Source organism: Myiozetetes cayanensis, unplaced genomic scaffold (genome assembly GCF_022539395.1).
Source record: "Myiozetetes cayanensis isolate MyiCay16 unplaced genomic scaffold, myiCay2020 scf10, whole genome shotgun sequence".
NCBI classification, from domain to species: domain Eukaryota; kingdom Metazoa; phylum Chordata; class Aves; order Passeriformes; family Tyrannidae; genus Myiozetetes; species Myiozetetes cayanensis.
In genome coordinates this window covers 35,752,588-35,777,018 of record NW_026086605.1, presented here as the reverse complement: position 1 = coordinate 35,777,018, position 24,431 = coordinate 35,752,588, and the positions used below count along the sequence as shown (strand labels likewise).

Genomic DNA, 24,431 nt, shown 5'->3' with positions numbered 1-24,431 from the left:
ATTATTACTATTTTCTTTTCCCCCATAGCTCTGGGCTATAATGCATCAAGACAGAACCTCATTTATTTATATATATATAAAAAAAAAAAAATAGTTGATGAGAAAAAAAAAATCTTAGAACTGAAAGAACTCATGAAATAAATATAGATGAAAACCAGTAAAAGCTGCTTTTTCAGACTCAGGAAGGAAAACAAAGCTGAGCTGCAAACGTAAACAGAACTTATTTGACAGTGTCTTCATGGCAACATGAGCAGTGCCAGATTAATATTGTTACATGCAAACACAGACACCCAGAGAGCTTTATGGCTTCAAACACGATGCTGTTGCTCCAATATTGTGTTGGCAGCCACTGAATACCCATTAAATTATATTCTGAAAAAGAATCAATTTATAATTATCCTCGCACAGAGGAATAGCATGAAATCAAGACCCATTGAGACCAAGGACAGAAGATTTCTCGGGAGTCATCGTTTCTGAATTTTAATATTCAGGAAACTTTGTGAGTAAATCAACCTGAAAGAGAAAAACAAATGAACAAACAGTTCCGGATCCAACACAGCCCTGGCTTCCTGCTGCTCTCATCACCCCCAAATCTGTGGCCCTTAAATTCAGAGTCCCACTGGCCCCTCTTGGACATATTTAAACCTAGACCGGCTAAAAGGGATTGAAATGCTGTAAAAAGAGAAGGTGGCAAAGGACAGAGTCAGCCAAATGTTTGCTGCAGATCTGGATGTTACTTCACATTCATATTTTGTAGTTCACACCATAAAGCAAATAATTAACTCTCCATTTCCTCTTGCAGTCATAGTTCCTGTTTTGTTTATAAAGCTGCTAATTAAGTGTGCAATGGTTGACAGAGTTCCCTGAGAAACATTTTCTGGGCAGAGGATGCTGGATCTTTGAAACAGAAAAACAGCAATTCAAAGCCTTTTTATTGTGAAACAGGTAGGGTTTAATTTACAATGCTAACATTAGCCATGCTTAGGCCACAATAGCTATGCATGTTTATGTTTTGCTGCAGACTTGACTTCCTTGCTCCTGGGACAGGCAGTAGAAGTGCCACATGTGGGTGTGGTAAGTTGACTGCACCCTCACTCCTCCTGAAGGGTTAGGATGAAGATGGGCAGGGGGAAAGGGGTTTTCTCATGGTTTTGGAAAGGGATAGAAGACCAAAGCAAACCCCAGAAACCAGCTTGGAAAATGTCCAGGATGGTTTGCAGGGTTTGTGCTGCTCCCGCCAGCCCTGCAAAGGGAGGGGGCAGAGCATTCCAAAGCACCAGAGCGCTCCAAGAGGAACCTCCCGGCTGCCAAGAGGCTGAGGAAGGGCTGGGCCTGCCCCAGTGCTCCCAGCTGAAGGAGCAGGAGCTCTCCAGAATCATGGAAAAGCTTGGAAGAGCGAGAGTTCTTCGCTGCCTCCCTCGGAGCGGCCGTGTCAGGGCTCTGACAGGGAGCAGATAAAGGGTGGCCGACACAAAAAGGCTCCAGCGCCGTAAAGCACATTATTAAGTGATAACAAAAGAGACAGCTGTAAAAACGAGCTATCAGTAAACACCAGAATTGCAATTGCACGCTGCAGCAGTGAAAGCCGAAAGCTGAAGTCCTGGAGTTAATGTTCTGCATCCAAAATAGGCGGCTGCAGATGCGCAGACCTTCAGGACACGCAGGTTTCCATTTTATGTGTATTTCCTTTCATGCAACGCAAGGGATACTGGAAATAACAGTGACAAAAATCCCCCACCACTCCCTCATTCCACTCCACTTTCCAGCCTGCTCAAGATCTCACCTTAGAGACCCCTCCAGCCTTCAGAAAAACTCAGATGAGCTCTTAACTAGGTGCTTCAAAATCCACTTCCAATCACTGGAGGGAGGCCCCTCGGCATTCAAAGCCACACAACATTTTTGCACTGAGATCTCGGCGTTTTAATCATTTACCCTCAGCCACAACATCACTTCTTACCTTTGCATTTGCCAGAACACTTTTACCCCAGATCTGTGGGGGATTTCTGCCAGTTTATTGTTGGAGCAACAAGAGGGAACTCAGTTCACCTAATAAGGTGTGACTATTTAGCCAGGGGAGGCTCAGGTGGGATATTAGGAGAGATTTCTTTACTTAAAGAGTGGAGTTTTGTTTCTCCCTATGAACCTTTAGTGTCTCCTGCAGAAAGGCACTGGAGTTACGTGGCAAAGCGTTGGACCACGCTGAGTGTCTCACCTTCTGCAAGGTAAAACGTTAGTAAATGCAAAGAAACAATTATCTGAGTGTACATGGCAGCCTGAGGAGAACATCTCTGGGGGAGTTCAACCTGGTGCAAAAGAACCACGGTGACAAGAAACAAGGAAGATTTCAAAGGGAAGGCAATTAAACAAACAGAGAGCAAACGCACACCATACATCTTCTTCTCCCCCAGTCTGCAGCTGTAATGCTTAAGAACTTCCCTCAGTGTGATTTATGTCTATTAGAAAAGTCTGGATGCGGGCAGGAATGCTCAGCTCTTCCATAAAACATTTGGAAAAGAAATCCTCCTATTATTGGCTATTTACAAAGTTAAAAATGAATAATTTTTCACAGGGGCCCCCGAAGAGCAGAGCAAAGCAAGATTTCCAGTTAATCATTCTGAGCTAACGTTCTTTTGATGGTGTCTACCTGCAGAGATTAATTATTTCCATACCACAAGGAGAAAGACAGCAATAATTACACATCAAGAAGTGAAAATTCAGCACAAGTTATAATTCTCAACAGCCCAAAAGCCAAAGTTTGGAAATTACTGAAGTTCCAGGAACACACTCATTTTTGCGAAGGATTCCCACCTCTGCCAACTTAAGGGGAGGGGGGGAAAAAAAACCCCAAATCAACAAACAAACCAATCCTACAATGTTGGGTTCCAAGCAGCTCTAAGGTTACGTACATTTAATAAAATTATACTGACTCCAACAGTGTTCTAGTAACTCCACCACCATTTCCAACATTAAAAGCTCCTGAGCTTCCCAACACCTCCGTAGGACTCGGGTAAGTGAAAAACTAAGACCAAAAAAAAAATCAGTTTTAGGAAACCCAGGCAAGGCTGAATTGGAGCTGTATTTAGCTCAGATAAAAACTATCAAGATAAGTTGTATTTAACACAAAACACAGACAACCACAATGGTGCCTCAGCAGTACAAGATTTTAGTTCCTAATCCCCAACATTAGGATACATAAATTTAAAACCCTTGCAGCAATGCTGTAGGTTTGCCTGTGGAATTTTAATTAGTTGCATAATTCTTCCGAATTCCACCCCAGCTGCAGAACTTTGTTTTAATACTGCAATAACTCCTGTCTTCAAGTCACTAATACACCCAGTCAGATTTAGCCCCAGGCTGATGTCACTGTCAGGATTTTTTCCCTAAATGAACGCTGATGTGATATTTTCATATAAATAAAAATATGTAAAGCAAAAAAGCCAAGGAAACAACTCTGAAGAGTATTTCTAATTATCATAAAAATGGTAACATCAACCTTAACTCGTTTTTACTTTCATGAGGGGATTCAAAATGCTGTGGAGAGCAGCTGGAGTCGGCCGAGACTCATTCCTGGGCTTGAAGAAGATTTTTAATGGAACGATTAAAATCCTCCTGAACAAAAAGCATTTCCTCACTAAACACGTAATGGTGATTTTGATTTTCCACATGTTCAACCCACACGTGCTGCTGGAGGGGAACATGAACTTCTCTGCACCACTGAATTTTGGATCCCCCTTCCTCGGGGGTCTTCTACAGGTCCAAGTGTGGCGAGGACAGAGGAAAACCCTCGAGTCCCTACAGGATGTTGGACAAGGTGCAGAATATCCTACAGACACTGTCCAAATCTTGAGATTTCTCAGGATTTTCAGGAGCCAGGAGAAGATAACTGAAGCAGCAGAGTGAGGAATTATTATACAAGACCAAACACGATATAAAAAAGGCTCCAGAGCACCTGGAGGAAGGCAGGAAAGGAGGGACCAACACGTTCACAACAGCTGGGCAAGGAGGAAGTTGTTGCATGCATTTGGGTTGACAGATTTTACAGGTGCCAGGGACTGGAGCTTGGGGAACTCATTAGGAAAGCACCTCTTCATTTTTCCTGATCCTTCTGCTCTTCCTTGAGCATCTGCAAGGGCCACACGGGGTTAAGGAAGCTTTTAGTCTAACTCTGTACTGGGTTATTCCAACCAAACATAAAAACTGAAAAAACATCTCTTGGTATAGAAGAGAGCAGACACCACCCTTCCCCATCCATCCTCACTCTGAGCTCTCTGGAAAAATCCAGGTTTGCTTTTAAACCGTGCCTTTCACTGTGCAAAGGGAAAAGGCACGTGTGAAACCAGGATTTACGTGGCTGTTACAAGCACCCTCAGCTTCTGTGGCCAACTCATCTTACTGTGGTGTGGACAGTTCAAATATAAAGATGGCTTGACACAAAAACCATCCTGTTTCTCCAAAATATAATAAAATCTGCTCGTCCTTTGATTTATGTTACTTAGGAAAGAGAGATTTCTGCACTTTTAGGTTTGCAAACAACCAGAAAACAGAAGCATAAAAAAATAACCACAACTCCCTCGTTCCTGTTGCTGAGTTCACTAGAGGCGGTGCCAATTAGGAGCAGAATAAAGTAGCATTAAAGAAAAATTAATCACTCATTAAAACCTTTCAGAAAGTCTGAGATGCCTGCATATCCTTATCTCAAATTCAGGTCTCTACTTCAATACAATGTGGGGATTTGTGATTTTTTCTGCACACTTTTGGGTTAAACTCATCAACCAAGTCTGCCACTCCTTTTCCTGGGGTCAGTGGGGTGTCCTGTGGTGACTGGAACAACACACAGACAACCTCAGAAACCTGAACCTCCTGAACACAAAGAACTGGGAGATTCCCTTTTGAAACAGCAAATCAATCCTATTCAAACCACACAACATGAAAGCAGTCACTCCTGCCCCCCAAACCAAGCCCCAAAGGGGACTCAATGCACACAGACATTCAACAGCTCCACTTTTTTAACAGCAACTCTACTTCTTTCTGTCTTCACCCGCTCCAGACCTCCCATCCTCCACGTAATTTCAGCCTGGATATTTTCCACTCCTGTATGTAAGTCCTCACTTCTACTTCTTAGTTCTAAAGCCCCAAGATGCCCACACCGAAAACAGAGAGCCTTTGTACTGCTTATTAGCAGATTACTCCACCCCTAGGAGAATAAGACACTTAGCTGTCAAGTGAAATGAAGCTGTACCAGCTCAAGATAAAAACAACCTTTTACCTTCACACAGCACAGAGAAGTCCAATCCACAGCTCTCTGTTCCATAAAGATATAAAGCAAAATAATTCCTTCCACAGACATCATTTAATAAAGAGAAACAGCAATAAACCAAACCTGCGCTTTGCCGAGCTTCAATATTGTTAATAAATCCTTCTGAACTATTTACTTTGGGGGTTTGTTTGTTGTTTTTTGGTGGTTTTTCCCCATAAATATATTCATTTTGCTTCCAGCTTTGCTGCTAAAGGTGCATTAATGTCACAGAAATCACCTCGCTCATGGAGGCCCAGCTTCAGATTCGAAAGGGATACAAAGGGACTTGAAAACGAGGGAATTCTTGGGGTTTTCAGATGGGAGGCACTGGAAGCTGGTGCCTGGCACTGACAGGGAAGGTGACCCGGGGGTGCTGACCTCGTTGACGGCCACGTAGTAGCTCTGCTGCTGGAACTCGGGGGAGTTGTCGTTGCGGTCCCTCACCACGATCCGCACCTCGTGGTTGATGACGGTGCCCACCTTCTTGTTCACGCACTGCACCTGCACCACGATGGACTGGATGGACACCGGGGGCTGCAAGGGAAAAGGCGCCCTTGTAAAGATCCCGAGAAAAGGCCACGGGTGGGAAACCCCTGATGGTTTCACTGTGGGGAACATCGCAGTATTCAAACACAAATAACTCCCAAACTGGATGAATGGGCAAAGAAATTTAGGCTGGAATGGCTATTACTACTCATATGAGGAAGATCCAAGAATTTTTAGGCTGCCTTTAAGAAGCTTACACACTCCTGAGTAGATCTACATTTATTAGCCATGTGCAAGAAAAATATAATTAGTTGAAAAAATAGATATTTGATAACCATTTGATATCATGGATTTGACCTTTGTCATGAGAACACGGAAAAAATAGTGTGTTGTTTTTGATAAAATACGAGAGAAGCAGGACCAGCGTTCCTTTCACAGATGTCCAATTTCTGCTGGGTCAGTGCTCAGATTTAAAATCAGGTGTTTAAACACACTCTCATTAGTCTGAGCATTCACAGGCAAAAAATGTAAATACATAATGGCACAGTGGCACAAACTGTTTATGACACTGGGGACAGATCATCCCAGCACCTCTTAGCAGCTCCTGGCACTTTCAGCTCCGAACTATCGCTGTTCATCTTTCCTAAGTACTTCAAGTTTTGGAAGTAAAGTCTGGATTTTTTTTTAATCTGATTTTATTTGGAAAGCACGCTGCCGTTCTTAGCAAAATCAATCAATGGAATCTAACAAGATTTTGCTTTCAAGAAAGGTAATAAAACACAGGAACAGGATCAGGATAACTGAATCAGCAGGGAGAGAAAAATGGGAAGAGTTATCCAAATGTATTGAACGTGCTTGTACATGCACCATTTGTGAATCAGGGGATATATCTTTCCCCTGTAATAAAAACTGAACCTTAAGGTTTGACTTAATAAACCCCCAATTTCATTGGTACTGCAAATTTTTAACTTGAAAGATGAGGAAAAATACATTGGGGTTTTTGGTTTTTGTGAACAGAAGAAGGAACCACCCGCAGTGTGAATGATTCTGCATTTTGGGGGTGAGCACAGAGCTGGTTCTGATTTACAGAATCTCAGAATCACTGAGGCTGGAAAGGACCCCCAAGTCCAACAGCTGGTTAACCCACCACTTGGTTAACCCAGCACTACCCCTGGCCCCAAAAGAGCCACATCAATCAAGCCCGTGACACACATTTCAGAGTTTTTCTCAATCACTGGGGGGTTTTGAGGGCTGCTTCCATTTTCTTTGGCTTGTGAGTTCCAGCACTTCACTGAGCCCATGGAAGATCTACAGTGGGGCTCACACCCAAAACCCAAATGACCTCAAATCCCAGGTTTTGGTTTTTTTCATAGCCCACTAAACTTAAATAACCACAAAGGAGTAATCTGACACAGTACCAGGGATAAGACCCGTTAAAGTTCATGGCAAAAAGTGAGGAAGTAATACCTGAAATACCAATTTAAACATTTAACTATCTATATATGATTATATAGATACACACTTTAACTGTTCTCTGGACTTGAGTCTCCTTCTGGCAAGGAGCATCACTGTGGAGAGGCTGTGAATTCACAAGGATGTGAAGTGAGTTCACTTAGACTGTTGCTAATGCTGGACCTCAAATAATCTGCTAAGGTCCTTCTTGGTAAAGAGTCCACTGGGATTCGGGTCAAGCAGCTCAGGTGAACAACCCCAGAGGGAGAGAAGCGTCACTAAAAGGGGCACGGAGAAAGAATTAGCACTGACCTAGCGGGGATTAATGCCAGTTCCTGACCCCACATGGGTGTGCAGGGTTCCATAGGCCGAGGAAGAACAGACCCTACGTTTCCTACAGTGGTTCTCCAGCCTCACCTCCCATTCCAGGCTCTCATTTTTTTGCCCTGGCTCCAAATTACCCCTGAAAGGCCAAAGGCGCTGCAGCAGCTGCCGTTTGGTGCTGGAGCAAGCGCCGACTCTGCCGAGGCACCACGAGTCCTGTGCCACCCTGACCACCGTGCCACTCTGTGCTCTGCATCTGAGAACAGCTTGTGAATTAAAACTAAATTAAGAACAGCTGAATTCAATTAGCTCTTTTCAGCTCAAAATGGAAATGAGGGGAAATTTGCATGTTGTTTTCGGTACTTATGAACAGATCTCAAAACACACGGAGAAGACAAATTAATCAATCAAGCTAATACAAAACAAACTTCCCTGCACCCCAAGGAGAACTCCTGAGTTCTAAAGCATCCTTGCCACACTGATTACAGCACTTGGGAGCCAATTTTCCTTTCAGGTTCTGAGGAACCGCAGTGATGCTGCAACACTGCGAGAAAATATCTCTATTTTTATGAAGTGTTGCTCTTCAGTGAAATTAGCCTAGATAAGAACACTCCCGTTTCTTTTGTGCTTTTTAGCTTTCTTTTTATAAAAGCCAAACTTGGCCTGACAATATTTCTTCCAGTGCCATCAGGAAGGAACGTACCACGTGAATTCTACGCTGCCTTAAAGGATCTGAACCAGCACGTTCTCAGCTGAACACGTCGAGCTCTGCAAGTGATCTGTGGTAGTCACAAATGCTTTGCTCTCCTCACAACTCGTAATTCAGTGTACAATCCAAATTTAATTTAAAGGAGGCGGGTTTTGTTGGATATAAACCCCACACCTTTGCTTGGTTGGCCTTCATTGCTGTGTTTGTCCACGCACAGTCTTTGCACACACGGTCGAGTTTCTGTGTGCTCCCAATAAATCCTAATGAAGAATGCAATTAACTCTGTCCACATCCATCTGGGGACGAGGGAGATGCAGGGATGATGTTCCAGCAGGTCTGGTGGTTCTGGTTAATTAGGAACTGGTGTCTGTGGGGAGGAAAGCAAACCCAGAGCCCCCCCAGACTCACATCCCTGTCCAGGACTCGGCCGGTGCTGTTCAGGTACAGGGTCTGTTTGATGGGATCCAGGATCACCCAGTAATCCACGTTGTCCTTCAAGGAGAGCTCAATGGTGGGGTCAGGCCCTGCTGCCGTCCCTTTGATCAGCATGTTGTCAACCAGGATAGTGCCTGCAAGGACAATGAACACACCAGGGAGACGTTCAAAGGGGCACCGACATTTTTGGGTGTTTTTGTAACAACAGTGACAGTCAAAATACTGGTTTATAACTCGGGTTTCTGGTATTTCACGTCTTGAGTGATGTTTCAGGAGGTTTAAACCTCATTATCTGTAACAAAAAGCTGCCTCTGACACCGCAGCTGTTTCAGACAATTCCAGAAGCAGCACTTGGCAAGGCACAATAATTTAAATTGGCGATGAGACCCATCACATACTGCGATCTACTTAACGTGATGAGCTTTTCCTCCACTGAGCAACCATCACCCAATCTCACCTCAAACGAATGAAAGCACTGAAATAACAACCAAACCCAGAATGAATTTTCTGCAGCACGAGTGACACATCAAGGTGATGGGGAAAAAAAAAAAAAGCACAGTTACATAAAGCTCTCCAGGAAATAAACAAAAAAAAGGGTTATACCTTGAGTTGCTCTGCAACAGAAAATAAATTTGCAGGATAAAGATGTGAAAACAGGATAAAGATGTGAAAAAAATCTACCAAGACAAAGGCAGTACTTAATGAGGAGCAGCCAGACAGTCAACATCTAGAGCATGCTTTTTTTTCCTAGAATCACAGTTTGGGTTGGAAGGGACTCTTGTTGTTCCACTCCCTGCCATGGGCAGGGACACCTTCCACCAGCCCAGGCTGCTCCAAGCCCCGTCCAACCTGGCCTTGGACACTTCCAGAGATCCAGAGGCAGTGGGAGGGTTTCACACAGTGTGCTGAAGAGTTAAAACCAACCAAGAGTGAACAGTAACACTCCACACACCCAGTTACACACCCAGGAGCTTCTGCCCTCCTTGGTGACTCCTGAGGAACACGGACACCCCAGGTTCCTCCCAGAGACAGAAACTGTGCAGTAAAACCACACCTGTACCTCTGTCCTTCTTTCCCGTGCCTGCCACTGATGGTAAATCTTTAAGGGCCCTTCCAACCCAAACCATTCTGAGATTCCCTCATTCTATTTGTGACTTTGAAACTTCTGACCCCCAGCATCGCCACTCAACTCCAAAACACGTCAAAGAAAGGTGAAAAGGAACCAGAAGCAGAAAGCTTCTGTGTTGGGGGGGACGTGCAGGCACCCAGAGCCTGGCCTTGTATTCCCAGCAACAAATAACTTAACAAATGAGGCAGATCCCTGATGAAAACTGGTTTGTGCTGCAGCACATTTGTCAAACCTGACAGAGAGTATTCCCAGGAACTTAAAAACACCGTTATCAGAAAATTATCAGTCAGGGCTCTCGAGAGGGAACGGAGGCACTGCAAATACAAATGATATCACACATGGGCTGCAGCTCGAAAATAAGTCACTGCAGGTAACACTAAGTTAATTCAGGAACGCTTCCAGTTTTCAGCAGCAGGGTTTTTTTTTTTTGAGTTTTATTTCTTTTGACCTCTGTGTGTGAATTTCTGTCTCATTTGAGGACTGGTCTTCGTGCACGATGTAAGTGCTGGTGGTTTCAGTTTGTGGTTTAAACTCTGGCCTGTTTGTACTTGCTGCAGGTGCAGTTTGAGTGCATTTATCTCGCTTAACTTGAGGAAGAGTTTGGGAAGAGCCAGCCTGAAGTAAAAGAAGGTGAACATATTTAAAGGAGATGAACAAAAAAGCAGGTAAAATTGCTTTTGCTTTGTCCTGGCTTGGGACACTGCTTAGCAGGTGAAGGATGAACACAACAATAATTAATCCAGTCTCAGTAAAATAAACCAGGTTTGAAATAGAATTGAGATTGCTTTTGTGATAATATATTTCAGTGGGAACACTTGGATATCCCTGATATTGGGAGTGGGACCCCTTTGAAGCACCAATCATTCTGTTTGCAGGTGCCAAACTCCAGAATCGATGACTGCAATCAGGGAATTTGTGTTCCCAGGAGCTCAGCTCTGGCTGGGAATAAGCACAAACATATTTTTCCCCGAAGTACCAAAGTAAACCACCAAGCTTTTATCGTGGGAAGGTGTAAGAAGCTTAGTCTCAGGGCTGGGAACTCTCAGTGGGAAAGGCAGTTGCAGAAATGAGGTGCCCTGGCAAGAACTATCCGTTGTTTTGGGGTAGTTCCTGCCTTGTGAATCTGGATCCAAGAACAGGGTTTTTATCCTGATGAAGAGTTGCCTGATGTCTTCCTAAAGACATCCAGTGCTCTTTGTCTAAGTCTAATGATTTTTTCCCAGGTTTCTGGAAGGAGGAAACCAGGTGAGGAGCTGGATATCCTGCTCTTATTCCAGTTCCTGAATCCAGGGCTACCGACTGTCAGCCCTTCGCAGTCTCTGACCAGTCTGTGTGTTCACTTGCTCTGCTTTTAGCTGAGGACACGAATCTGGGCTTGCTCTTGGCTCCCACCCTGTCCCTCAGAGCGTTGTCCAAACCCTCCTGCAGCTCTGGCAGCCTTGGGGCTGTGCCCACTGCCCTGGGGAGCCTGTTCAGTGCCAACCACCCTCTGGGGATTGATGAAGATTCCTTGATCTGAAGATGCAGCATAGGAGGAAGTCTCCAAAATTCCAGAAACATCCTCCCTGGATAACCCAAATCAGAGTGGTTGTGTTCTGCCTGCTTACCCAGATCCTTCTTGCTGTTCTGTGCTGCATCCTAAAAATCTAAATCACCTCCAAGAATTGCTGTTGCCAAGGTCTTCTGGGAAGTGAGACAAGAAACAAAGGGTTTGCTGGAATAGCCTGGAGACTTTTTATCTCACTGCTGACTGCAGTATGTGCATTTTTATTTATTCCTGTCTGGGACAAAGAGGAATGTTTGCTTCTAAAATGTTCCCAGATATTTGAGCCTTTGTATTTTTTTTTTTTTCTTTCCTCCTGCTACATGGAAAGGCCTGCAAGTCCCCAAAACTCAGGTAGGAGGAAAAGGAAAGTTGGGGCAATGAGGGCTTCCCTGGCTCTGTCCCTACAGGTGAGCCTCAGGATTTTGGAAGATGGATGTGAAGCAAAGCTCCTTTGGCTTCCTTCTCCTTGATGCTCATTTATGCATGAAACACACATGAACTGGAGATTGTTCACTGTTCTGAGGACACCATATTTCTATATCCATTCAAGAGAAAAATTGAAAAATACCTAATTTTCATTCTGCTTCTAGAAAAAAACAACAAAACAAAACTTACTTGGAAACACAGATTCATGCCACTCAGGAGCTGCCAAGCTTTGCCTCTCAAAATAAAGCCCCATATTTCAAAATTAACCTGAAAAACCTCTCTGGGAGCGAGGAAATGAGGGGGGAAGTCGAGCTCTCAGTGCAGGGAAGCAAGATGGATAGTGAGGAGGCAGGAGCGTGTGGGGGGCATGGCTTTGGGCAGGGAAATTCAGATGACACAGCTCTTTCATCCAAATGAGCGTTCCAGCACACAGCTCCCACGGAGGGAGCACGGGCAGCACCCATCCATCACACCCCAGGGATCCAGGAAACCTGGCCCAGAATTCCTGGGCACATCACACATATTCAAAAGGGGTTTTGGTAAATCTTGTTTGCCTTCCAACTCCTTCAGCCACTGCTCAAGCCCAATCAACATCCACGTTTATTGGGTCTCTGCTTGGGAAAGTCCAATTTACACTTTAAGCACAGGAGGACTTGTAAATAATGAAACAGACCCAGCAGTTATTTGGGAACACCGTGATCAGGCAGTGGCCACTGAGGGTGGGAATTAAGTGATTTGAATGTTTTCACCTTAATTTGGAGCCACCCTGGGGCCTGTTTGCAAACCACTCTGAGAGGAGCAGCAGGAGCCCGGAACACTCAGCTCTAAAGCTGAATTACTAACATTATAAAAGCCTGCCCAAGCATTGCTTAAACTGTGTAATTTTTTTAATATTTCCTAGGCTTCTGCTCCACATGTATCTGTTTTCTCCCAGCAAAGCAGGGGAAGAAAGGGCAACTTAGTGACTCTTTTCCATCCTCTTTATCTGCTCGTGCTACTTTCTGCAGGAAAGCATCCTGGGGGAAAAATGAACATTGCCAGCAAACCTGGATTTTCCTGGTGCACCCCAAAGACAGCTCATCCCATTCCAACCCCCTTGTCCTGCCACTCCAGGCCCTTGGAAATTGTCTCTCTCCAGCTCTCTGATCATCTTGGAGCCTCCTCTGGACTCAGCATCCAGGTGGATGAAATGATCCCAGACCAGAATTTCTCCCTTCAAGTAGATCTGGGTGCAAGCCTTGTTAAGCAGCAGCTCAGTGTTCCAGCTCTCTTGCCACGACATCCATCCAGCTTTTGCCCAGAGGAAAAAAGAATTCCTGAGGCGTGGAGTGGAGCACTGCAGGGCGAGGGCACGCTGGATTTGGTGGCAGATAGAGGAAAACCCACAATTTCTTATCTATTTCCAATAAATGGGAGATGCAATTCATCAGGGACTGAAGGAATTCCTTGTGATGCCTCAGCAGTGCACATGAGGGAGGAACTACCCCAAATGTCAGATGTGAGGAGATCCTGATAGCAGGACAGAGGAAAAGGAGCTTCTGCCTTTGAAATTCCTTCTTTCCTCACCTGTAACAGTCTGGGTTTGGGGGAAGTCCACTAATTCTGATTATTTTAAAGCCACCTGAGCTTTCTGTGTGTTCCTGCCTAGTGTTCACCTGCTATGAAAGCATCTCCATTCCTGGGGAGAGAGCAAACCCTTTCTTTGCCTGAGAATTGCTTTATTACACAAACAGAAAGCCCAAGAAAAGGCCTTTATTATTCACAGACACCTCCAGGACCACTTTGTAACCTACAGTCGTGCCCAAACCTCTGTGAACTGTCAGAGAATGAGAATTCAAACAACCGACAACAGAGTGGCTGAGAGAGAGTCACCCCGATGGTTTGGGAGCAGAATCCCAAATCAGGGGACTGTGAGAGCCAGCAGAGTGATGGATTACAGTGGACACACTGACACAAACACCAGCCCAGCATCCTTCTGTCCTGTTTTATTCTCATTGCACCAAACCACACAAGATGCAGCTGATTTATCACCACTAGGACCAGCTCCTGGTTGTGCCTGCAGCCACTCCAATAGAAACCTAAGAAAACCAGGAATACTTGGCACTGCATCCTGCCTACAAGGATTTTTTTCCTCTCTTTGAGAACATTGAAAAGTTTCTTCTAAGCAGAAGGGGGAGAGCAATCAGATTCAGGTTGCCCCAGGGGAGGTTTAGATTGGACAGCAAGGAAAACTCCTGCAGAGAAAGCGATGGCAGCACCAGACTGCCCAGGGTAGTGGTGGAGTCACCATCCCTGAAAGTGCTCAAAAAATCTGTGGATGTGGCACTGGGAACACGGGTTAGGGGTGGACACAACAGAGGTGCTGGGCTGATGCTCTTAAAGGCCTTTTCCAGCCTGAAAGATTCTGACATTTGCTTTACCAAGCAGTTGCAGCAAAGCCTAAGAGGAAGAAGTCTCAGCACACAACGAAGCAAAAATAAAATCACTGAAAGGATAAAGCACATTAACAATTCTACATGTGCACAGTTGGTGCTGCCCAACTCGAGCACCAGCCAAGCTTCCTGCTCTAATCCTGCTGAGCCCCTCGCAGGGGGAAACCAGCTGAGATAGCAAAGCACGAGTGCTGTCTTAAGACAGTGGTTTTGAAGAACAAAATCCAGATGAAAATAAACCTCTTGCACCTTTTAAGAGTCCCAGATTAGCTCTTCCAGAGCAGGAATTCGAAATGAAGCAAAGTGTTTAATGCCATCAGGGGCGTGCCTTTGTCAACCCTGGGAAAGCTTGCCCACATTCAAAGTGTTCAGAACAGGACTTGGGAATTTGGGAACTACAGTGCCAGGAACTGCCATCACCTCTGAGCACACCAGCACCTCATCCCCCTCCTCACGTGCCAGCCCCAGACACGCTGGCACATCACCCACTCCCCACAGTGCCCGCTCGGATCAGAGCTGGGAATCTCCAGGGTCAAAGCTGGCATGATATAAAAGGACAGTGACAACCTTCCCTGTAAACAGAAAACAGACCTGACTGGGAGGCAGTTCCATATTTAATATGACTTTTCACAGAAAACCTACAAAAGAAGAGGCAACGGATAGAGAATGAACACTGCTTGGAAGTAGAACCAACCCAAGTGTGGCAGCACTCACACAACCCACCAAGCTTTCAGAGTGCTGATAGCACTTGGCAACAGCTACACCTCCTAAATATTCATAGGTTTGCATCCAATCTAGCGATGGTCTTGCACAGTCCACTGTCACTGCTTGCTGATAAGAACTGGTGTGGAAGCCCTTAAAATCTGCTAATCCTTCAGTCCTGAGCAAACCAGATTTCCAGTCAAATCTCCTTCACACTTTCATCTTATTCATGTTCTCACAATCACAGGATCCCAGGCTGGGCCAGGCTGGAAGGGACCCCAGTGGGATCTGGTGCCACCTCCCTGCTCCAGCAGGGCCAGCCCAGAGCACAGGGCACAGGAGTGTGTCCAGACAGCTCTGGGATATCCCCAGGAGGAGACTCCAGCCCCTCTCTGCTCAGGGCTGGGTCCCTGCCCAGCCAAGAAGTTCTTCCTCCTGTGCAGGTGGAGCTCCCTGGGCATCAGTTCCTGCCCGTGGCTCTGGGGCCATTGCTGGGCCCCCCGAGCAGAGCCTGGGCCATCCTCTGCCCCCTCCCTGCAGCCTAATGACATTTTCAGATGCTCTCCCAAACCCAGCACACTTTTATCTTTGCACTGAGCAATTCCACCGACACACAGGAGGAGCAAGTTATTTGTGCAGTTAAGGATTTCTTCCCGTGGCATTTCCCGGTCCGTGTCTTTCCTCACACAGGGTGCCATCCCTTCCTTCCTTTGACAGAAATGCTCCACAGCAGAGCGTGCAAGCAGATTTCAAAGCTAATTGAAAACTGGAACATAGAGCATAATGATATTAAATCAAAGACCCTGTCAAGGCTAACAACAGATCACTTTGCAGCTCCTTTATTTTTATTGTACAAGTTCTCTGTTTGCATAGCAAAAAAACCCAAAAACAAAATAGATGTCAGTTGCTTTTGTAAATGGCTGATATCTAATAAGGATGGAACTAAGTATCTCAAATGCTAAGAAAGCATTATGTTTATTTGCCAAACAATTTACTGAAGGGCAAGCTACTCTGACAAAAGGCAGGAATGGCAGTGAGAACTGACCTGCTTTCCAACCTCCAGGACAAACTTTTGGCCCTGGCAAACCAATCCTTGCCCAAACAACAGCTGGGAACAGCTCAGGAGGAGCCCCCAGCGTGGCCTGGAGGCCGGGGAGTTCACTGCATGGTCATGGCACATCCCTGCTTCTCCCAGCTCTTCCCTTGGCATCGCTCCTGAGGGCAGGGCAGTTCCCATTTCCCACTGCAGAGGGCAAGCACAGGGATTTGGGACCACATTTCAGGAGAGATGCACTCCAAGGAGCGTCTGCTTTTCTGACTCTAGACTTCACCTTCTCTTTCTAAGATACCTCTTATTTGTATCAAGCAGCCTCTGAGTCCTTTGGGTCTGCTCCCTGGGGAAAAACTTGCAGGCTTAATATTTGGAGTAACTAAGGTGGTTTGTAGCTGCTCAGGGAAGTTCCTCTTTTAAAAAATGCCTCCTCAATTTATTAACAGTCCTCCATCCCATGTGAGGAAGCAATAAAAGGTGTTATCCAATATGTAGGGGGCTTAATAGGCTGGATATGCAATAAGCTCAGATGTTTGGTATTTGGAGATGAGCAGAGGTATAATTTTAGATAAGAAACGTTTCCTTGTAAGATTTAGTGCCCTGGGAGCTGCTGGCTTTGTAAAAGCTTATTCATATTTTTCTTTTAAAAGGCTGTTACAGTGTCAAAGGAAATTCAAAATACCTCAAATTTCTGAGTAGAACGATAAGTTCACTTTTTTTTTTTTTTTTGGGGGGGTGGTGGGAAAGTACCCCAGGCCCAGATCTGGGAAATGTAGGAAACCTGGGAGTCTGCCAGGAGGAAACCCTGGGAAGGAGCTGCCACCAACCCAGAGTAGTTTCTCTGTTAGCAAGGACCACACCGATGGCATTTACTGCAGAAACAGTATCAGAAATCTATAACCCTTTCTCTCAATAAACTATATTGTTGGACAGTATATTAAACTCTCCTAATAAACTGCACCACTTCCTTCTTACCTCCCAAGCACAATAAAATGAACATCTATAAAAGGAAGGGATTGATACAATTCCTGTTGGATATTAGGAAGAAATTCTTTCCTGAAGAGAGACGAATCACCAAGACTACCCCTCTGCTCCCCAATTTTTCTTTCCTGCAGCATCACTGCCACCTCACCTAATGTAATTCACCTCCCCCTGATAGTGACCACTGAATATTCAGTGCTGGTTTTTCCATTTTGAAATGCTGCTACCAAAGATAGCGTTTGATTTTTTTTTTTTCTCAGTTGGCATAAGACTATCCTTGAAGAGGTCAGAGCATCCCAAGGGAAAACCAGTGTCATTTGAGAAGCACAATAACAGCCTACTGCACAGGCCAATAAACAACATTAGAAGCAATTCTTTCTGGACATCCAAACCCTTTACCTTTTCATTTTGCCTTTTTATTACAGAGAGCGCCGTCATTTCCAGTACATTCTTGCAATAAAATAGAAAGGCTTAAAAACTAACTGGTGTTTTGTTCAGATGCATCTGAGTGTAGAGGAAGCCACTCCATTACAGGAAATTAAGCACTGACTCAGGGACCAGGAATGAGCCACATTCAGTATCAAGTGGTAGCTTCACTCCAACCCCCCTTGCTTAGCTTTTCAAACTAACTATATGTTCAGCCTGGCTGGATTCTGTTCCAGCTCAGCTTCTACTGCAGGCACTGCAGAGATGGTTTGCACATCCAGAGAGAGGAAGGGGCTGTTTGCACAGAATCCCAGGATCATTCCAGGTTGGAAAAGCCCTCCAAAGTCTCTGAGTGCCCCCTGTACCCGATGCCCGCCTTGTCCCCCAGCCCAGGGCACTGAGTGCCACATCCACACAGCTCCTTGGACACCTCCAGGGCTGGGCACTCCAAACCTCCCTGGGCAGCCCCTGCCAGGGCCTGACCACCCTTTCCAGGCAGAAATTCCTGCTGATGTCCAACCTGAGCCTCCCCTGGCACAGCCTGAGGCCGTTCCCTCTCCTCCTGTCCCTGTTCCCTGGGAGCAGAGCCCGACCCCCCCTGGCTCCCCCCTCCTGTCAGGGATTGCAGAGCCAGAAGGTCCCCCCTGAGCCTCCTTTTCTCCAGGCTAATTCCAGGCTTCCTGCTCTTCTCCCGTCTCCATTTCCTCTCCATTTCCTCCAGAATCCACCCGAGGCTGGACAGACCACTGCATCAGTGGCAGTGCTGGGACCTGGCAGCAGCTCAGAGAGAAGAAATCCCTTCCTCACATAGTTAGCAAAAGGAATTAAGAACAGAAAATTCTTAGGCTCAGGTTTTGCCTCTTTTTCTTCACTGAAGACACAAAGACTCCTTGGTTGTGTCCCTCCTGGCTTTGCTGCTGCTCATTCTAATGCCAGGACTTGGAACTTCCTTACATAGACATTATGGAGCTCTCCTGTCTTGACTTTAAGCCATCCCCTTCTGCTTTCCTGGCTGTGGCCAAATGAGTGGATCTGGGGGATTAAACACGTGCTGCAGCTGAGGGAATGGCCAGCAGGAGTCTGCACAGGGAATACCACCCAGGGATGTGGGTCCTTGCCTGGGATTCTCAGCGACCCAGCAGGTCCCTGACCTGTTCCTGGTCTCCAATCACAACCATCAACCCTGGAGCTCTGTGAGACAGCTCCTGCTAATGCTCTGCTGTCCTCCACCTCGTCCTCCCACGCCACTGGTTCACAGTCCCCATCACCCACTGACCTCGGCGTTTTCAGTGCAAATTCCATGCTGAAAACTGTTTTTGTGGAAGTGCAAATAAAACCACAGCACAGTATTCAGCCTGGTGCTTTAACTGCCCCCAGACAGCTCTGCTGTGCCTTCAGCAAAGCAATTCCAGCTCGGAGCACCACTGAACAACACCTTTGCTCTCCAGTGCCCAACAAATGCAGTTATTTTATCCACAATAAAGAATACCAAAACCTCACACAAATTCCATTATTTCACCGGAGAGGCTCAGCCAATGATTCCAACTCCACGCTCTTTGCCAAGTTAAAAGATGCTGTGTACACTTAAATATATTTTATATATTTAACAACCAATGGCTCAGTGTCTATTCAGAGCTTAAAATTAAGTAGCCAGCTGTGGCAGTTCAGCACATTCTCCACTAAGACAGAAGGGTGGTTGTTTTTGTTTAACAAACAGTTCATTTTCATGGCAGGCAGAAAGGAAAAAGGAAGCTTGCCAGAAGTGTGGATTTTACCATAAAGAAGTGGCTGGCAGGTGGTTCTGGGGCACAAATATGCTGGATTTATACATCTCTCTTGGGGTAAGCCCAAGTCCTGGCTATGGCAGGCATGATTATTTGACTTTACCCCATTATTTCTAGAAACTTTCTGTGACATACCCGTTCAACCCAAGCAGAAATTTCCCACACATGCTTCCATGCACTCCAACTGCTCCTACTTAGGGTTCTGTTTCAGTCCATTTGCATCCTCTGAGAGTCTGCAGAGATGTTTCCTCTGGAAAAACACTTCAAAAATCCATCCCAGCAGTGTCAGACTTAAAGGTGGGTTGGTTTATTTACTGTACTTGTCAGCTCCCCTCAGGTCCTGGAAGGCCACAATTGGGTCACCCCAAAACCCAGAGCTTTTCCTACCCTTTATGACCGCACAGACCTCGGTGACTATTTGCTTCTACAAGGAAACCATGAAAGAAGTTGGTAACATCACTATTAAAACGTGGCATGTTGACAATTAACCACCTGAAAGGGACACAGCTGGTTGCCCAACTGACAGGTTGGGCACGAATATTCAACTCTGCCCTTTCAGGCCTGACCCTGCAGCCAATGGAGATGCCAGAGCACTTGTTGCCCTTTTTTGCCTCATCCCTGGAAGTGTCCAAGGTCAGGTTGGACGGGGCTTGGAGCAGCCTGGGCTGGTGGGAGGTGTCCCTGCCCATGGCAGGGGGTGGGATGAGATGAATTTTAAGGTCCCTTCCAACCCAAACCACTCTGTGCTCCTGTGATTCTTTTCCTTGCATAAATCTGTGCTTCCTCTGGGGTTTCACTGGAAACAAGCCCTGTTGCTCTCATCCCATTTGCTCCTGCTGTGCAGATCCCACCAGTTCTCTGCCTTCCAGCCAGTTCCTGATGCATCTGTTACAGCAGTCATTCCAGATGTCCAGAGCACTCAGACTGCACTCTGCTGCTGCTGCAGTTTTTAAGACTTCAAGCACTAGTAAAAAAATCTGCATGTTTGATCTTGGTCTGATCAGAATAAAACTTTCCATCCCAAGGCACTTCTGATTTTGGGTGTCACTCCCTTGTTTTCTACCTGAAGTTAATCAGATTCTCCCCCATCCCTGTATGAAAAAGCTCATGTCCTCCACAGAAGATGAATTCCCTCAAACTGCTCGTTTGTCAAAACCATTCATTCCTCAAGTTCCCTACAGACCTCCGACTGTAAAATGGCATTTGGGCTGAAATGAAATTCATCTTAAACAGCAGCTATTAAAAGGGGCCATGAAACTCCACGAAAACCTTGGAGGCACCGCTGAGCAGGTTATTTACCTTCTGGTGGCTCACCCTGTTTTGTTCAGGGAAACAGGCACTAATGAAAACACACCACGTGTAGGCTTGGGGTCACATCAGCTCACTGTGTGATACCCCGATAATTTACGTGAGGATTTCACACAGCTGGCAAAGGAAGGCAGCTGGACCCCACTCTCTGGAAACTTCAAGCATCAGAAACACACCACAGCCTGCTTAGTTTCACCCCCTCTTTTTCAGACTCCTCCCACCACAGCCGTGGCGGGGAGATGCAGAACCTGGAGACATCCCTTCTATTTGAAGCCCCTCATCCCCTTTTATCAGGGTCATATTTTGGACAAGGGAGCTCAGACAGGGTGCCCAAAGGAGTACTGCCCACAGCTTCTCCTTGCTTTGCTAATTCCACTCTTGCACTACACCACAAGGCCAAAGTCTTACAGGATCATTCAGGCTGGAAAAGACTTTGAGGAGCAGCAAGGCCTCCCTCCACCTCCCCTCCTCTTAACACTCCCATGCTCCTGCCAGGAAGAAACAAAAATATTTCATGCTGGATCCAATTAAGATGCAATCAATTTTAACTGATTCTGTTCTGAGTAGGCATAAATATTTCTCATAAAGGAAGCTGATTGATATAGATTAACAGGGAGAAAGGGAATTATGTTGCAAACAGCAGGAAATTAGTTTTGTCCTTGCAAACATGAGACAATAGCAAAGGTCTCTCGGCCTTCAAGTGCATACAAATCACAGAGGAAGAGGAGTTTTTCAAAGAGGGCAAAAAGATCCACTTAGCACAGCGAGGATTTGAAGGCTGGAACACCAACAGCTTCCTGCACTGCCATACTCATCACCTGTCAACACTGTGGTTCCAACAGCTCTTCATTTCAGCTGGGAAATGCCCTATTTTGTATTCATACCTTTGTGTCCAATCCGAAGTCCAAGTTCTCTTTTTTGTTTGTTTCCCCCATTATTATTATTATTATTTTAGCACCAACTGTGCTACACATATTGTTTCTTTTCCTTTTTCTGTTTTCTCTGTTCAGTTGTTGCTGATTGCACTGCCACGAGGGAGGCTTTGCCCTCCCAGATCAGGAGTTTTGCCTTGTCTCCAGCTGAACGAACATCACGGGAGACAGAGCAGTTTCTTGCCATGAGCCAGCCCTTCTAAAGCCCCCCAGAAGGTGCACCCTCAAAGCTCAGCTGTCCCTCAGCACAGAGGGAAGTACCCCTGCTCAGAGGAGGGGGAATGACCTCCTGGGGCTGTGAGGCTTGATGAAGGAATGGGTTAACATCCCTGCTGCAATCCCCGCTCCCCGCGGCAGGTACCAGCAGAAATGAGCTCCAGCCATCCCCAGGCTTCACTTTGCTGTTTCCTGACATCTGGAAATCCACCTCTGCTGGAAATACCCTCTGTGGAAGACTTCTGAGGAGGCTGATTGACATGAGGATCACACAGACATCAAAGCGCTACAAGATGAGGTGTTTGGAAGGCTCCTCTCCTCGGTGAGATGAAAACCCACGACTGCCTTTGAAAGAACCCCAAATCTCTGTCACTCTGGCAGTTCCAAGGAGGGCTCTCACTTCCAAACTAAGGAAAGCAAAGGGAGAGAAGTCTCCTGCAGGGTATAAAGCCAGGACATACAAATACAGGCAGACATGTACTGGGGTGGGCAACTCTAAATCAATGCAAACACACTGGGCTCCAAGCAAGTCACTTCCACTCAGGCATCACCCCTTGGAATTGCAATCAGATCCTAGGAAAGCACCAATCCAGCATTTCACAGGGGCCAGAAATCAGCCCCAAAATCAAACCAACCAAACAACAACCCCAGTAATAACCATGAAAAAAATAAACATTCCCTCGAGATCTCAAACATTCCACCTCTATACATTCTTCAGCAGCCCTGAGTCTGGGACACTGTTTGTGGTCCCATCCACCCATCCATCCCAGAGATGGGCTGTCCTGCATTGCTCCCTGTGGATTTGCCCCCTCCTGGGGAAGATACCCTGGCAGACAGGCACTGTGGCTATCTGGTTCTCCTGCCCATCAGCTCTAACACTGCTGGACGCCACTAATTGCAATTAGTGATTCCTGGGGGTGAGTGAGATGAAGCAAGGCCTCACCATAAGGGCAGGATGACATTCCCAGCTGCTTCCATCCCCCTGACTGAGCAGTTTTCACCGAGTTCCAGCTGCAGCTGGAAGGGCAGGGAGATGCATCTCCCTTTGGTTTGTCTGGGCAGCCACAAGCTGGACACCTGCAGGCTGCCCTGAGCTGCTCCTGCAGCCAGCACAGACCCCATTCCCATGGATGATGGTGTCCATGGCACACTAAATCTGTGTATTTACCTTCCCCACACCTTCAGCGTGTCACCTCCGCTCTGTACATCAACATCCTGGAGATTTTTAATCTGTCTGCTATTGATTTTTCCCCCACACTTGTAACAAGCACCATTAGTCATTTCTAACTCAGCTGTGGCCTGCACAGACAAGGGATGGCCAGAAACAGGACAGGGCTGTCACACATGGTTAGACAGCCTTGTTTTCTCTGCCTTTGCATCCCTTTTGGTGCCAGACTTTTGTTTTCACCTCTCTGGAGAGGGTTCCTAAAATCATTTCTCAAACTGCTGCAAAGGTTTGCTTTTCTTAGGCAGGATGTTCTTCACAAAACAAATTAAACCCAAGCAAAAACAAACAAACAAAAAGGTGTATTTAAGTTACTCTCACCAAAAGAATAAGACACATTTTCCACTGAATTTTAAAGTTCCACAGGCACATAAAGTGTGCTGACAAAACACTTGTTATCTACTTGGTAACAGAGGACAAACCAAACTAGTGTTGATGTTTTTGTGCCTCTGGTCCCAAGGTGTGGACGGGGAGGTGTTTGGGAAAAGCTGCTCAGCTCCCTTGGCAGCAGTCCTGAAACAGGGAAAGCCAACACTGGTGTGTTCTCTAAACCCAGTAAAGCCACACAGCAGCTGGATGCTGATCCCAGGAAAAACAATGCAAACACACACCTGAGACCATAAGCGTGCTACAGGAATAGAACACACCTATTACCACGAGATAATGGAAAAGAAATTAAGAAATAAATAAATAAAATTGGTTATTTATCATGAAATTACAAGCCAGGAGAGCAAAGGGAACATGAGTTTAAATTTCCATGGCCTCATCTCACATAAGCTGATTATGAAACTATGAAAATAAACGGGATGAACGTTAAATGGATTAAGAGCTGGTGAGCTGAGAGGTCTCAAAATGCAGGCAGGAGGAAATCCCTGCACCAGCCACGTGTAAACACACAGGTCCAGGGCTGGGGATGCTTTGGAAAGGCAGTGTCCTGCCCAGGAAGAGTCTGGTCCCCACCAAGATGCTGCAGAGCCCCCCCTAAAGGGTACCTCTTTCCTTTTGAGCTGAAAACAGCTGCAGGCTTTGAGCACAGACTCAGGGCAAATATCCAGGCTCATGCCATGCCAAATTCTCCTCCAGCATCTGCCTGCCATCGCTGCTGGAAACGGGACCCTGCCCATGGGCACGGACAGGTGTGGCACCAAGGGGTAACGAGGATGTGCCTGCTGTCAGCAGGGCAGAGTGGGCACAATTCACAAACTCAAATTAACCCCAGTCCTCTGAGAGGAGACCAGCCCAACGACCATACCAGAGAAACTCTGATACCACAAGAAATGTTCTACAACTCCCTTCTTCTCTTTCCTCAAGCAAAGATTGACGAATGAGCCAACCAGACTTGCACTGCCCTAAGGCACCAGAGTCCAAACTTCCCACTTCCCATGGGGAGAACTCCAGTCCAGCAAGGCTGGATTCCCACCACGGGAACAATGAAGGTATGTGCTCTGTTAGAAGTGCAATATTTTGTTTTAGAAGTGCAATATTTTCCTTTAGAGGTGCAATATTTTCCCTTTCGGGCTGTTATCAACAGTGTGGTCCCACTGTTTGTCAACAAAACAGGGGCAGGTGAG

The 24,431-nt window shown here is 46.1% G+C and overlaps 1 protein-coding gene across 7 annotated transcripts in view; it reads right to left on the bottom strand.

Annotated features, from left to right (window-relative positions):
• PCDH15 (protocadherin related 15) overlaps window positions 1–24,431 on the bottom strand; it is a 460,568-nt gene that overhangs the window by 134,908 nt on the left and 301,229 nt on the right. For all 7 annotated transcript variants that reach the window (XM_050305502.1, XM_050305496.1, XM_050305499.1 and 4 more), the window contains 2 exons: window positions 8,676–8,836; window positions 5,675–5,830 (listed from right to left, as the gene is read on the bottom strand). In XM_050305502.1, coding sequence (XP_050161459.1) covers window positions 5,675–5,830; window positions 8,676–8,836 — 317 coding nt within the window. The remainder of the gene's footprint in view (window positions 1–5,674; window positions 5,831–8,675; window positions 8,837–24,431) is intronic.